This window comes from Lissotriton helveticus, chromosome 11 (genome assembly GCF_964261635.1).
Source record: "Lissotriton helveticus chromosome 11, aLisHel1.1, whole genome shotgun sequence".
Classification (NCBI taxonomy): domain Eukaryota; kingdom Metazoa; phylum Chordata; class Amphibia; order Caudata; family Salamandridae; genus Lissotriton; species Lissotriton helveticus.
In genome coordinates this window covers 1,059,641,592-1,059,654,319 of record NC_136072.1, presented here as the reverse complement: position 1 = coordinate 1,059,654,319, position 12,728 = coordinate 1,059,641,592, and the positions used below count along the sequence as shown (strand labels likewise).

The 12,728-nt window shown below is 44.9% G+C and overlaps 1 protein-coding gene across 1 annotated transcript in view; it reads right to left on the bottom strand.

Moving 5' to 3' along the window:
* HIP1R (huntingtin interacting protein 1 related) overlaps positions 1 to 12,728 on the bottom strand; it is a 482,407-nt gene that overhangs the window by 220,862 nt on the left and 248,817 nt on the right. The window contains exons 12-13 of the mRNA XM_078667577.1: positions 7,407 to 7,468; positions 7,248 to 7,320 (exon numbers count right to left, since the gene is read on the bottom strand). Of these exons, the coding sequence (XP_078523703.1) occupies positions 7,248 to 7,320; positions 7,407 to 7,468 (135 nt within the window). The remainder of the gene's footprint in view (positions 1 to 7,247; positions 7,321 to 7,406; positions 7,469 to 12,728) is intronic.

Here is a 12,728-nt window from a genome sequence, read left to right as displayed (position 1 = left end):
CTACGACTTGGGCTTGGGACAAACTCAGACGCTTGCTGCGCGTAGACATACTATACTCCCCAGCCCTCCCACTTCCCGGCCCACATTGGCTCCCCATTACGGGCGAGACACTGATTAGTCGAACACTTGCTAAGTACCAACTGCACACTGTGGGTGACTTATTCCCTGACGGCCACGCTCTTTCTATTTCCGAAGACCCCTGCTTCACCGACCGCACTTTTATGGACACGTTTGTGTTTGCAAGACTGAGGGCACTGTTGCGGGCTACATTCCCCACTTTCCCGTTGCCGCCCACAGACACTCTGGCTCTCACATACATCATCCAGACCTCCTATGGGGCCCACGTTGTGTCCAAACTCTACAAACTCTGCCTGTCCTCCCTTCCAGTGTCAGACGAGGCGGTGCGAGCTGCCTGGGAACTGGACCTGGGCATCCAGATAACTGACGACCAGTGGGGCGCATGTTGTGCCATGACCGGGGAAGTTTCTATGAACAGCAGGCACAAACTTATACATTTTAAATTCCTTCGTAGGCTGTATCACACCCCCGCGCTGGCTCACAGAATCGACCCGAGTCGTCCCCATACTTGTCCTAAATGTAATGCGCCCCAGGCCGACTTCGCTCATCTTGCCTGGACTTGCCCGAAGCTGCACTCTTATTGGGTTGAAATACACGACACACTGGGTGCGATCTTGGGTCTGCCCCTATCGGTCCTTCCAGAAATTGCCCTGATGGGATATATGTCCAAATTCCCCCGCACGCTCCGCAAATTGGCGTCTATATGCTTCCTTCTGGCCAAGAGAGAGATCGCGCTGCTATGGTGCTCGAAACGCGCTCCCTCAGTTGCCACTTGGCTTAGGAGCGTGGCATTCTGCAATGTAAATAGTGTGGAGTATTATGACCAACCCCCGGCCTCCTCCCGCCCTACAGACATCTGGGGTCCGTACCGCCAATACATTTCACGGAAAACGCTAGAGGCTCCCTCCCAGTCCCTGCATCCCTACAATCCGACCGGAGTGGGTTAGACCTTGGGTCCCGCATTCCACACTTCCACACTGGCTGTGCCTCTGCGACTGTTGGCCACTACCCTCTTGGTGTGGAGACGGGGCCTGCTGGGCGGGGACCCGATGCTGTTCCCAATACTAGGGGTCTTCGGGCCTATGCAGGGGTATGTCCCCTCCACGCTCACGCAGCTCACCTTTCAGCTCTTTCCGACGACTCGGCACTATACGAACTCATGTTGCTGGTCCAACTCCTTCCTGGGTGGAAAGGTTCCGGGTATACGTTTATGGTGATGTGGTCATTGGCTAGGATGCCACTTAATGTGATACTGATAGCTTTACTGTACTAGTCTTGCACTCTACTTCTCATTTTGTTGTCCTTTTTTTATTCTTTCTTTGTTTTCTGACCTATTGGTACTGTGTAATTTGTGTTTAAGTTGCTTTATTAGAAAATGTTTTCTACTGTAACAATTTTCATGTTGCATGGTGCAACCCAGATGTCTGTCTTACGTACTCATCACTTTGCGGATTAAGCTACTTGACATTCTTACGTACAGACTCTGTAACATGGCATTGTTTTCTTCATATGAAATTGTGGTTTGCAACATCTGCCTCAATAAAGTGTTTAAAAAAAAAAAAAGGTGTGTAAGATTATGGGCCCAGGTGAGTATGGTACTTAGAAATATCCTAAACTGGTAATCTCTCGCCATCAGAGTCGAGGTAGTTTTAGGGACAGTGCAGGGGGTGGGGGGTTCAGGATAGTGTATATAAAAATGGGCAGGGTTTTAGGCCTCAGGACATGGGAGGGAAATGTGTAATTGGGATTGTTGTTAGGGATTAGGGGCGGGCAGGGCAGTTTTTAGGGCTAAAAGGGGGTCGTTTTTTAAATTATAGGTTAGGGTTTTAGGCCTAAGGGCATTGTAAGGGGTTGGGGTAGGTTTAGGGACAGGGCTATGATGGGCAGGGGTGGGGAAGGTTTTGGGCCTCAGAACTGGGGCAGGTAGGGGGTATGCAGCTTAGGGTGTAGGTAGGGGTGTCGGAGTAGTGGCGAACTTAGCCGCATACACCTTTACCATTCATGCCTTTACCTTGAAATTGCGTGGTAAAGAAATGTGTGTTTAACACTCATTTCTGGTTTGGGCTGCTTGGTAGAGACATGCGTGGTTTAGCAATGCGTGGCTCTATCATACAACCACTTAATAGCACTTACAAAACGTTGAACTTATTGGTAAAACTCTCATCTCTTGAGTCACAGACCCGTGATTTGGGGATTTTTACCACTGCAAAATGGGGTTAATAGTTGTATTTCATGGAGTAGCACTGGGAGGTGAGTGGGAAGACGGCGAGTACCACAAAGTCATATTCTTTTGAGTATTCACAAACATTGCCAATATTTTTTCTACCCACTTGCACACAAGAATTTGCTTGTATAACAAATGTGGCTTAGGTATAAAAATGGGATGGAGTGCAAGAAAATTGAATTTGACCACAGATAATAAATAACAAATTGCAAACAAGCATTTCTGCAGCAATTGGACTATCTGAAAGCAATCCTCAGGAATTGTCATGGGATAGCAGGAACACGCCTGAAAATCTAGAAATGTTTTGATTTACAGGCAAACATCTGGGTTTTTCCGTAAATAATCTTACAGTTGTGAAATGTGAGAGGGAATGTAAGATGCTTAAATTTCAGAACTTTTTCTGATTAAATGAAAATGTATGCCTTGAGAGAACAGTTACATAAGTGGGTTTTGGCACAACCATATTTAAGTAGCCACTTACTTTTAACAACTGATTTGCTATTGATAGAGAAAATACCAGTTACCTTAGCATTGATAAGATACATACACTGATGTATTCTCCATTCTGTTTCTATCACGTTTAAATGTCATATTTAATGTGATAACATTCTTGGGTCGAAATCTTTGGAGACCATTAAGCCCACTCTTAGGAATATCTACGGACATTTGTTGGATGAGTGTCTTAGGAGAATCAATCACAGCCTCTTCTCATTCTGATGACAATATAGGGGCTAGAGATATGCTTTTAGTTAGTGGAAGAGAAAAAGAAATCCTCTTTCTAGCACTTGGTTTTCAAAGGGCAGATGCTAAAGCAGGCAACATTATCCTGAACTAGCTTCTCCCTTGCAGCATTTAGTAGATGTGTAGTTCATCCACATTCAACACTTTGTTCTTTGAGCAGACTGTTCAAACTGAAGGTTGTACCAATCCATGCATGTATGTGTGTATATGTATGTAGTACAATCCTAGCTAGAGAGCAATGGAGTACTGGACAAAGAAGCCACCATAGTGCAGATACAAGGACTGGACAAAATTAACCACTTTAGTGCGGCCGCACTCCCTCCCCAGTTCAGGTGTCGGCCATTGGCCAATACTGGAGCAGGTCATAAAGGCCCCTCTGGTGCTCTGCACAAGAGGAAGTCTCATTTTTTTTCCTATCAGGCTGCTCAGGAAGAGCAGCCTGATTTTTTTTGTTTACTGCAATGACCATCAGCACGCACGGCGAGCTGACGTCAATGCAGTAAAAGTGAAAGTAAAACGAGCCGATGGGCTCATTTTACTTTTACTGAAACCGTGCTCTGGGGCATATCTCGGCCCCCACCCCAAACACTAATTCTCATTGAAGAGGTATTGTTGAAAAGGGCAGAATCCCCCCTTTTCAATGGTATCTTTGCCCAGTGGATCCCTGGTTGGGTATCGCCAAAGGAGAGCGATCCTCATGGAGGGATCCATCCACAAGCCACCAGGAATGGGGAAGCGCCCGTGGGGCAAGAGCTTGTGCTCTCCTAAGGGGAAATGTATTATTTCAGTCTTTCTGCCCCCCTGTGGAGCATATGGGGAAAATTAGCCCAATTTGCACCTTGAAGGGAAGGCAGAACGCTCACTAAATAAAAGGGATTTTTTTAAGCTAATCTTAATATAGGGGAGGTGGAGCTGCCCAGTAATGGCATGAGCACTTCCCCACTAGATGTCAGGAAAACCTTTTTTTTTTTTCAAATATAGGGGTGAGGGCTCCATGGCATGGGCATGACTAGGCAGCCACCCTAACTAAGTGGGGCAACAATCTTTCTGCCTCACCGGGGAGGGGGTAGATGGGGTAATTACCCTGATCTGCCCCGCAGGGGAGGGTGGCCAAAAAGTCCACTAAACACCAGGGATTTTTGTTGTTGTAAATACAGGGGTGCGGAGGTGAGATACCAAGTATGGGCATTGCTATGCCCCGCCCCAACTAAGTAGGGCAACACTCTTTCTGCCTCAATCAGAGAAACAGAGAACGCATTAGATACTAGGTAACTTGCCTTTCTGCCCCTCATGGGCGGTGGATAGGGTCTTCACCCCCAATCTGCCATCCCCCTCCTGGGGGGCAGAAACCCACTAGACAGGATTTCAAAATGGCCGCAAAACAAAAAAGGATGGGGCGGCTTACCATGGCATCGATATATACCCCTGCCCCAGTGGGGTCAATAGTGTCTTTCTGTCCCCCCTTTAGAGCAGATAGGAGCCATGCCTCAATGAGGGAGGCTGCCCACCCTTGTACGGGGGAAGGGAGGGAGGAGGTTGTTGAAAATCCACCTGACATCAAGGATTTTACCTGTGGGGCAAAAGAAAGTGGAGCGGGTGTTGCACTCTGGCACTGGCCACATCCCACCCAGAAGGGGACAAACTGGTTACCGCCCCACCTCCATGAGCAGCAGACAGGTGGTGTGCCCTCAATTTGCACGAGGGCGGCAGAAAGCCCATGTATGGCAGGAATATATATATTTTTTTAAATAAAATTATGGGGTTGTTCTTGCCCATCCAAACATCGGGCCCCACCTTCACCTCTAAAACCTCAACATCTGTTCTGCTCCCGTGCAGGCTAAGGCCTCTCATCCCAATGGCAAACAAGAGGACATTTGAATCTTTTGGGTGTTGTTTTTACATATGGACCAGGAAAGTGTGGCTAATTCCCAATATTGTTATGCTTGAAATGGTGGATGGCTGCACTTTTTGGGCTTGGGTAGGCTGCCACCTGGAAAAACCTAAAATACCCAGACAGTTCTGAAAACTAAACATCTGAGGGAGTACGGAGTGATATGATTGCATACATCAACAACATTTTCTTACCCACAATGCGCTGCAAAACTCAAAGTTTGACTAAAAACACACATTTTCCTCACATTTCTGTGGGAAAAGCTTCTGGAATCTGCGGGGAGACAAATATTTCATACCACACAGAATTCCCTCAAGTCTCCTGATAAAAATAGCACCTCACTTGTGTGGGTTAGGCAAGAAACCTTGACACAAATGGCCTCATAGTGCTACGTGGTGACATCAGCAATAGGATAAGCTGCGAGATTTAGGGCTGTGCTCTGCCCCAACCCATGGAAACTTACCAACCACAGCCATTTTTGAAAACTAGACAAACAGGGATTCCAAGATGATGTGCCTTGCACGAATCCCACAAGGTTTTCTTACCCACAACACCCTGAAAACCTCAAACTTTGCCCAGTGGTGTAACAAAACTTGAGAAGGTCCCCCTGCAAACTACAAGGAGATCCCCCCCCTTCGGAGTCAGTCAGGAGCTCTCATGCCAGGGTACTATGTTGAGGGGGTCCCCTGGAGCTCAGGCCCCCCCACACCACTAGGCCTATACTACGCCATTGACTTCGCCTGAAATCACGCATTAGCCCTACATTTCTGTGATGGAAACTTCCAGAATCTTCAGGAATCCACAAGATTCCTACCACCCAGCATTACCCCACTTGCGCCTATAAAAATGCTACAAAACTTGTATGGCTGGGCCGAGTGCCTGTGGCAGGAACGGATCAAATTAAAGTCAATGGGATTCCTTGCAAGGGAATATTGTATTCCTGAATCATTATCTACTCATGGGCCCTGGAAATTAGAACATCACAAAGGATTTCCAAATATCTGTAGGACCCTTTCCCAGCTACACAGACCCTTTTAAAAGGGTAAGAGCGTATTACTTTATGTCTGCAATCAAGTCCCAAGGGTGCAGATAAGTAACAGGACTTCTAAATCACCCAGTTGTAAAACTTGTAACCATGATTATTTCGAAAATTAATCTTTATGGCACCATATGTTATGCTGCTCTATGTAGCACAAAGTCCACTCTTAGCATGGTCTACTGTCTCATGACTATCCATGGGTTGTCTTGACAAGATTCTAGACACGATTATGAGTTTGGGGTTGTGGGAGCTGGCCGCCACAACACCGCCCTGCTCCCATACTGCTAAACCTCACAAGCTGGTCGCCCGCCAGATTAGGAGCTAAGTTGTGGCCCGGTGGGCATTCCTTTGCCGTTCCCACAGTGGTGCCTGTTAAAATGGCAGCAATGGGAGTGCCAAAGCTCGTTCCTGCCTGGCATACACCATGATGTCCATGCCATGCAGGAAAGGGGTGCATGCAGACAGGGGGGCATCCATGTGCCCCCCTGCATGCATCCCATGGCCCTGAGGCCCTGCATGGCCCCTTAGATTTCCTGACTGCCACAGTTTTCATGGCGACCTCACCACCATGAAAACTGTGGCAGCAAGGAAACCACAAATATGCTTGGACAGTTGCCGCAGCGGCACTGCCAAACATATTGTAGCCTCTGCCTGTCGTGCCACCGCCAGGGATCGCAGATCCCTTGCGATTGCAATGGTCCTATGGCGGTCCGGCCGCCTCAGTTGTATTAAGGCAGTCGGACCACCGGTGCGGCATTCCCCGATCGCCACAGCATCTCAACCACGAGTTTGACGGCTTGATGGACTGCCAAACTCGTAATTAGGCTCTCTGTTATGGGCTATAGAGACTTGGTGACTCCAGCCTCAACTGTAGCTGTGTGTTTATTACCAGGGTTAATGGGGCTGTCTGAACCGGAGATCCGTTTAACCCCCTTATCTAGAATGTATTTCCTTAATCCCTAGTGTGGGTTTTCTTGTGTAGAAATGTGTACACATTATCCACGTACTCCTTCTGCGGTGTCTTCTATCTTGTAGTTGTGAGTTATGACCACGTCGGTCTCACTTGAAGTCTGGTCTTGCATCTTTCCACCAATACATTTGAGAGTCCAGAAACAAGGGGACTAGTTTTTGGAGCACCACTGGCCACCATTCGACTTCTCACAAACCAATTAAGCCTTGTATATGCTTGATCCTACGATACATATTTTCCAAGCCTCAACACAAGCCCTTGATTATCAAACATGCAGGCATCTTCTAAAACATGAAAAATTTACCTCCAATTTAATTTTTTCAAGCTCCGTACGAAGCCTATCTATTTCACTCTTCAGGTTCTCTATTTGAAAGTCCCTGAAAGTAGAAAGGGATACATGAATCACCAGTATCTTGAGGAACAGTCGGTTCCTATTCTTAGCAAGTTCAGTGATTTTACTTACCGGTCGTCCTTAACGAAGCCATTGGGTGGGCCAAAATTTTGGACGAATACCTCTTCCACAACCTACAATAAGTGACAAATACAAAAGATTAATCAACGTGTAAACACTCTAGTAATAAAACCTATAAAACCTAAAACCTAAATAAAGAAGAGTTTCCTGGTGAGATATTGTTTTATATATTTTATAAGCAGCACAGTATTCCAAGTGAGAACTTTTCACTTTGAGTCGAGCGGAGTTATATTCATGTGCACAAGAAAGCCTGAGTCTTCGCACTCTCTTCCTAACGCTGATTTGCTACAGAAGGCTCTGGTTCTCTGTAGATCATTCTGACCCTTAATGTATAGATAATAATGCTGGCAAGATGGACATCATGTTAATGGAGGTAGTATTGTGAGTATGACTGACCGCTTTCATTCAAGGCCTCCCTGCGCTTCCTAAAGGGGAAGATCCGGACACCTGAACAATTGATAGGTTTTTGAAGGAACAACAAGTTTCTGTCACATGGTTCCACGCACTTACTTGTATGGAGAGAAACATATACGCAAGGTCAATTTACATGTTGTAGGTCTTTGCTCCAACAGACTGTTTTTGGTGAGATCCCTGGTTGGTTGAAATTAAAATGGTCTTTGATCTTAAGGGGATGACAACAACGCGCTGAATTGCCGATTTGCCTCTGTATTTTTGTTATAGCTGTTCTGCTTGCTTTTTAAGTATTTTTAACATAGTCCTCACACTCGTATGTGACTTCTAATGAGGCATACTTGCACTCACCTGCTTTCTTGATACCGGCCCAGCAGTACTTAATACCCTTGCCGCATTTTACCGCTCTCAGTAGCTGGAAGCATCTCCACCTCCCTTCCATCATTTCCGCTACAGGGGGCTCTATAAAATCATCACGGGTCAAGACCCCTGCTTCAATAAATAGGGATAGTTTAACTTATTCCCCCAAACAACTGTTGGATTACCGTATTAATCCATACTCTGGTTGCATGCTTCTTATTCTTGAGAAGGAGGCCAATTCCTGTTTGAGTTGTAAACTAACAGTGCACTTAGGACTATGCGAGGAATCTAATGTTCCAACATCCTCTACTTCCATTAAACAACTCACTAACTCGCAACTGAAAGATAACTTACCATCCATTAAGGAATTTCTCTTTTTTAATATTAACTGTCGCTCACTTCCTAAACATCAGGCTGATGTTCTTGATCTATTAATGGACAAACAACCGGACGCTATTTTCCTTACAGAGACATGGTTAAACAATAGCTGTGGTCCAGATATAGCTGCCGCTCTGCCCCCTAACTATGTGATAGTCAGGAAGGACAGGGAGGATAAAAGAGGTGGGGGGGGGGGGGATTGCCATAATTTATAAAAATGCATATAGCTGCAAGTTTGAGGACTTGCAGGTCATTGACTGCAAAGCTGCACTGTTTAAGCTGACTAACCCCACACTTCACTTTTTCAGGGATATTGGTTTATAGACCCCCTGGGCCTGCCGGTGCCTGGGTCACAAACTTCCCTGATCTGGTTTCTCCTCATTTGCTCAGATCGGTGAATTTTTCAATACTAGTGGACCTCAATCTCCATCTGGAGGATCCTGCTTGTACTATTAGTAACATTCTTATCTCAGATTTAGCAGCTATCAACATTGTACTTCATAACTCTGGACCTAGGCACAAAGATGGCCACCTATTGGATCTTATATTTTCTAATTTATCCAATATTGCTTGTTCTACAGCAATTCCCTTGTGCTGGTTCGATCATTTTTTGGTTGATTTTAAATTAACTACTGAAAACGCACATGTGGCGCCTTGCGGTATTTCAAAACTAACAAGGAATTGGAAAAAGCTGGATATAGACATTTTTAACAAACTTCTTAGTCACACTGTCCCTATTTTTAAAAAATAATCTTGATATTGACTTAGTAACATTTGAAAAGTGGATTTTTAAAACTAGACATTTGCTTGCCTGCCTCTTGTAAGAGGATTAATAACCACCGCCCTCCAGCCCCGTGGTTCTCCGACTTGTTAAAAGCTCAGAAAACCAAATGTAAAAATATGGAAAGACGGTGGAGAAGGGCCTATGCTTCCAAAGCCAAAATTTCTTACCTGCACGTTAAAAGGGAATGTCATTCTCTCTGCAGAGCCACGTGTGCTAAATATGTTTCCTCAATACTATCCGATGTCAAAAATTGCGCTATAACATTGTTTAAAATGGTAAAAGAACTATCAGGTGCCACTTCTGAGCCCATTCCCCCCAATCTGAATGAAACACAATGTGAAGATCTTGCTCAATTCTTTACTCACAAAGTTGAAGCAATATACTCCACTCTGACTGAGAATTTGTCACCATCCCCCACGTCAATACCGTCAATCCCTACTCATTTTACTTTGTCATATGTTGATAAAGATTTGTCTGATATGAATACCATCAATAAAATTGAGAATTGGACATTACTGGATAGGCCGTCCCTTAAATCGCATCTGGGCCGCATCAATTCTGGTTCTCCTTGCGACTCCCTTCCTATTTCTGTGCTGCAGCAGTTTGACCTGTCAATGCATACAATCATTATTTATGGAACTCCTAAATACTTCCTTAAAGGAATCTTTGGTTCCTCTGGAATGGAAGCATGCAATGGTTATTCCTTTAATGAAAAAGGCCAACGCCGACCATACGATGTCATCTAACTATCTGCCAATTTCCTGGATTCCTGTATTTTCGAAATCTTGGAGAGACATTAACGGTCAACTGTCTCAGTTCATTGAAAAGAACAAAATTTTACATTCCTCTCAATCCGGTTTTTGAACCGGTTATTCTACGGAGACGGCTCTTCTCGGCGTAAGTGAAATGCTGTGCCAAAATTTGGATGCAGGCAATACGGTCGCACTTGCCTTATTGGATTTAAGTGCAGCCTTTGATGCGGTGTCCCATGCTGTCCTGATAAAGGCTCTACAATCTATAGGGGTTAGTGGTCCTGCTCTTAGCTGGTTAACAACTTTTCTTACTGACCGTACATTTCAGGTCTTCTCTTCTGCAGCTAATTCCAAGACTCATTCATCGCCATATGGAGTCCCCCAGGGGTCTATTCTTAGTTCTTTTTTGTTTAACATATATGTTAGACCCCTGGCAACAGTTGTTGAAGAAGCTGGGTTGTCATTATTTTCATACGCCAATGACACTCAGATCATTTTTTCACTTTCTGCAGGAAAAAACTCAGAGCCTTCTGCTCTTCGCTCTGGGTTGAGCAAAGTGACATCTTGGATGCATGCCAATTTTCTCAAGCTGAATGGTGGAAAAACGGAGGTCCTCAACATTGGCCCACAGAAATGGGTGCAGTACCTCAGCCTTCTCATCATGTTTGCAACCTTGGCTTTATTATTGATGACTCATTATCTATGCGTCATCAAGCCATGAAGGTTGCTGCAACATTATTCACCATTCTAAAGTGGCTGAGAAAAATGGTGTGGATGCTCCCCAGCCCTACTCGGAGAACCGTAGTCCAGGCTCTTATTACATCTAGGCTGGACTACGTTAACATCCTCTATCTGGGAGCCAATAAAAATGTTATCCGAAAGCTTCACAGAGTACAAAACTCAGCGGCCAGATTGCTCTGCCGTACCCAGAGAACTGCTTCTACTTCCGCTTCTTTGAGAGATCTTCATTGGTTGAGAATCGGATCAAGTATAAAGTTCAGAATTAAGCACGGCACGGCTCCTATGTATGTGCAAAATTTGGTCCATCTTTATTTACCTTCCCGTACTCTCAGATCCACTACTCAGGCTAAATTTCAGGTGCCAAGGATCAGACTATCCCGCATGGGTGGGCGTTCCTTTTCATATTTGGGCCTTGTTCTAGGGAACGCTCTTCCGCTGTCTCTTTGTACTCAGATGAATGTCACACTTTCGCAAATCCTTAAAAACCTGGCTTTTTAATCAGTAAGCTTCTCTACTTTTCTGTTGTTGCTTCCTTCGGGCGCCGGGAAACTCTTGCGGGTAGCTGTTGCGCCTAGACATAAATTTAAATAACAAACATTTTTGCTTGGCTACCTGCAATTTTGCATTAAACTCTAGTTACCCCCATTAGGCTTCCCGACGTGTTGTGTTTTATTTTTAACACACCTCACACTGTGATTATGTAGTGAGAATTAATAAAGTGTGCATTCAATCAATGAAAATCTTTATTCGATTGTGAATAAAATCATAAAAGAACGTAAGACCATAAACACATTCATATATCAATTTTTAAAAAAGTTACATGGAAAACGACATTAAAATATAGACAACAAATCAAGCACAGGAAACACAACAAAATGAATCCAGCCTAGAGCGCCTAGCTCTTACAGCGACACGCAAGAAGCTTGAAACCGCAGATAGAGTGCGCACATCCGGCAGTAGCTGCAGATAAGCACGCGCCGGGTGAGCTTGGGCAAAGTCCATAGCTTTCAAAACTGGGAGAAGGAAACGCTTCCTGGGAACACTAAAATATTGACACAAAAGTACAAAATGTAGGGTATCCTGTGGAGACATTGTCGCAGCCTCAGGGCCCTAAGGTGCCTGAACTGGACCAGCCACTCGGGGAGGCTATGAGGTGATGTAACAAATGAAGCTGTGGAGAGGCGCGGTGCAGCGGCCAAGGCAGCTGACTTCGGAGACCGGTTCGATCCCCGGCTCTGGCGGCAGCTCAGCTCAGCACCATGTGACTCTGGGCAATAGCTCACTTAATTTCCACGACGACCCCCAGCGCCTTGAGACCCGTAAGGGTGAGTAGTTTGCGCCTTACAAATACGGATTTTACAGTTTTAACCTAAATCAAGCCAGCTGCCACCACTTATCTGTTCCTTACACTGGATATCAGGGAAAGAAAGATATGGCTCCAAACCCTGTGCAGATTTTAATAATACACTAATAAGTGCAACACCAACCTGCTCCAGCAGATGGCAGTCAGAAACACTACTAAACAAATAACTAACACTAAATGTGTTAGGCCAGAAATTGTTACTTCATGAATAGCCTTTAACATTTCATTATGGTGAAAGGTGTGCAAATTCGTTTTGCAAACCATTGCCTTCTGTTTATTTTTGTTGCTGTTCTTCAATTTTGCAGTTTGTTGAAGTGTTTTGTGTCACTCATGAGTACGGATGTTGTGCTTTAGTTTTGTTGTTTATTTTAAGTATCTTTTTTCTGAATCTATATGGTTTCGGGTAATCAAACGCACTTACAGAGGATATGAAAAACCAAAAGTACACAGAAATCAAAGAAGAGGGGCGCACATTTAAATAACGGCTACCGAAAGTAAAAAGGAAAAAAATTATATTGATGGCA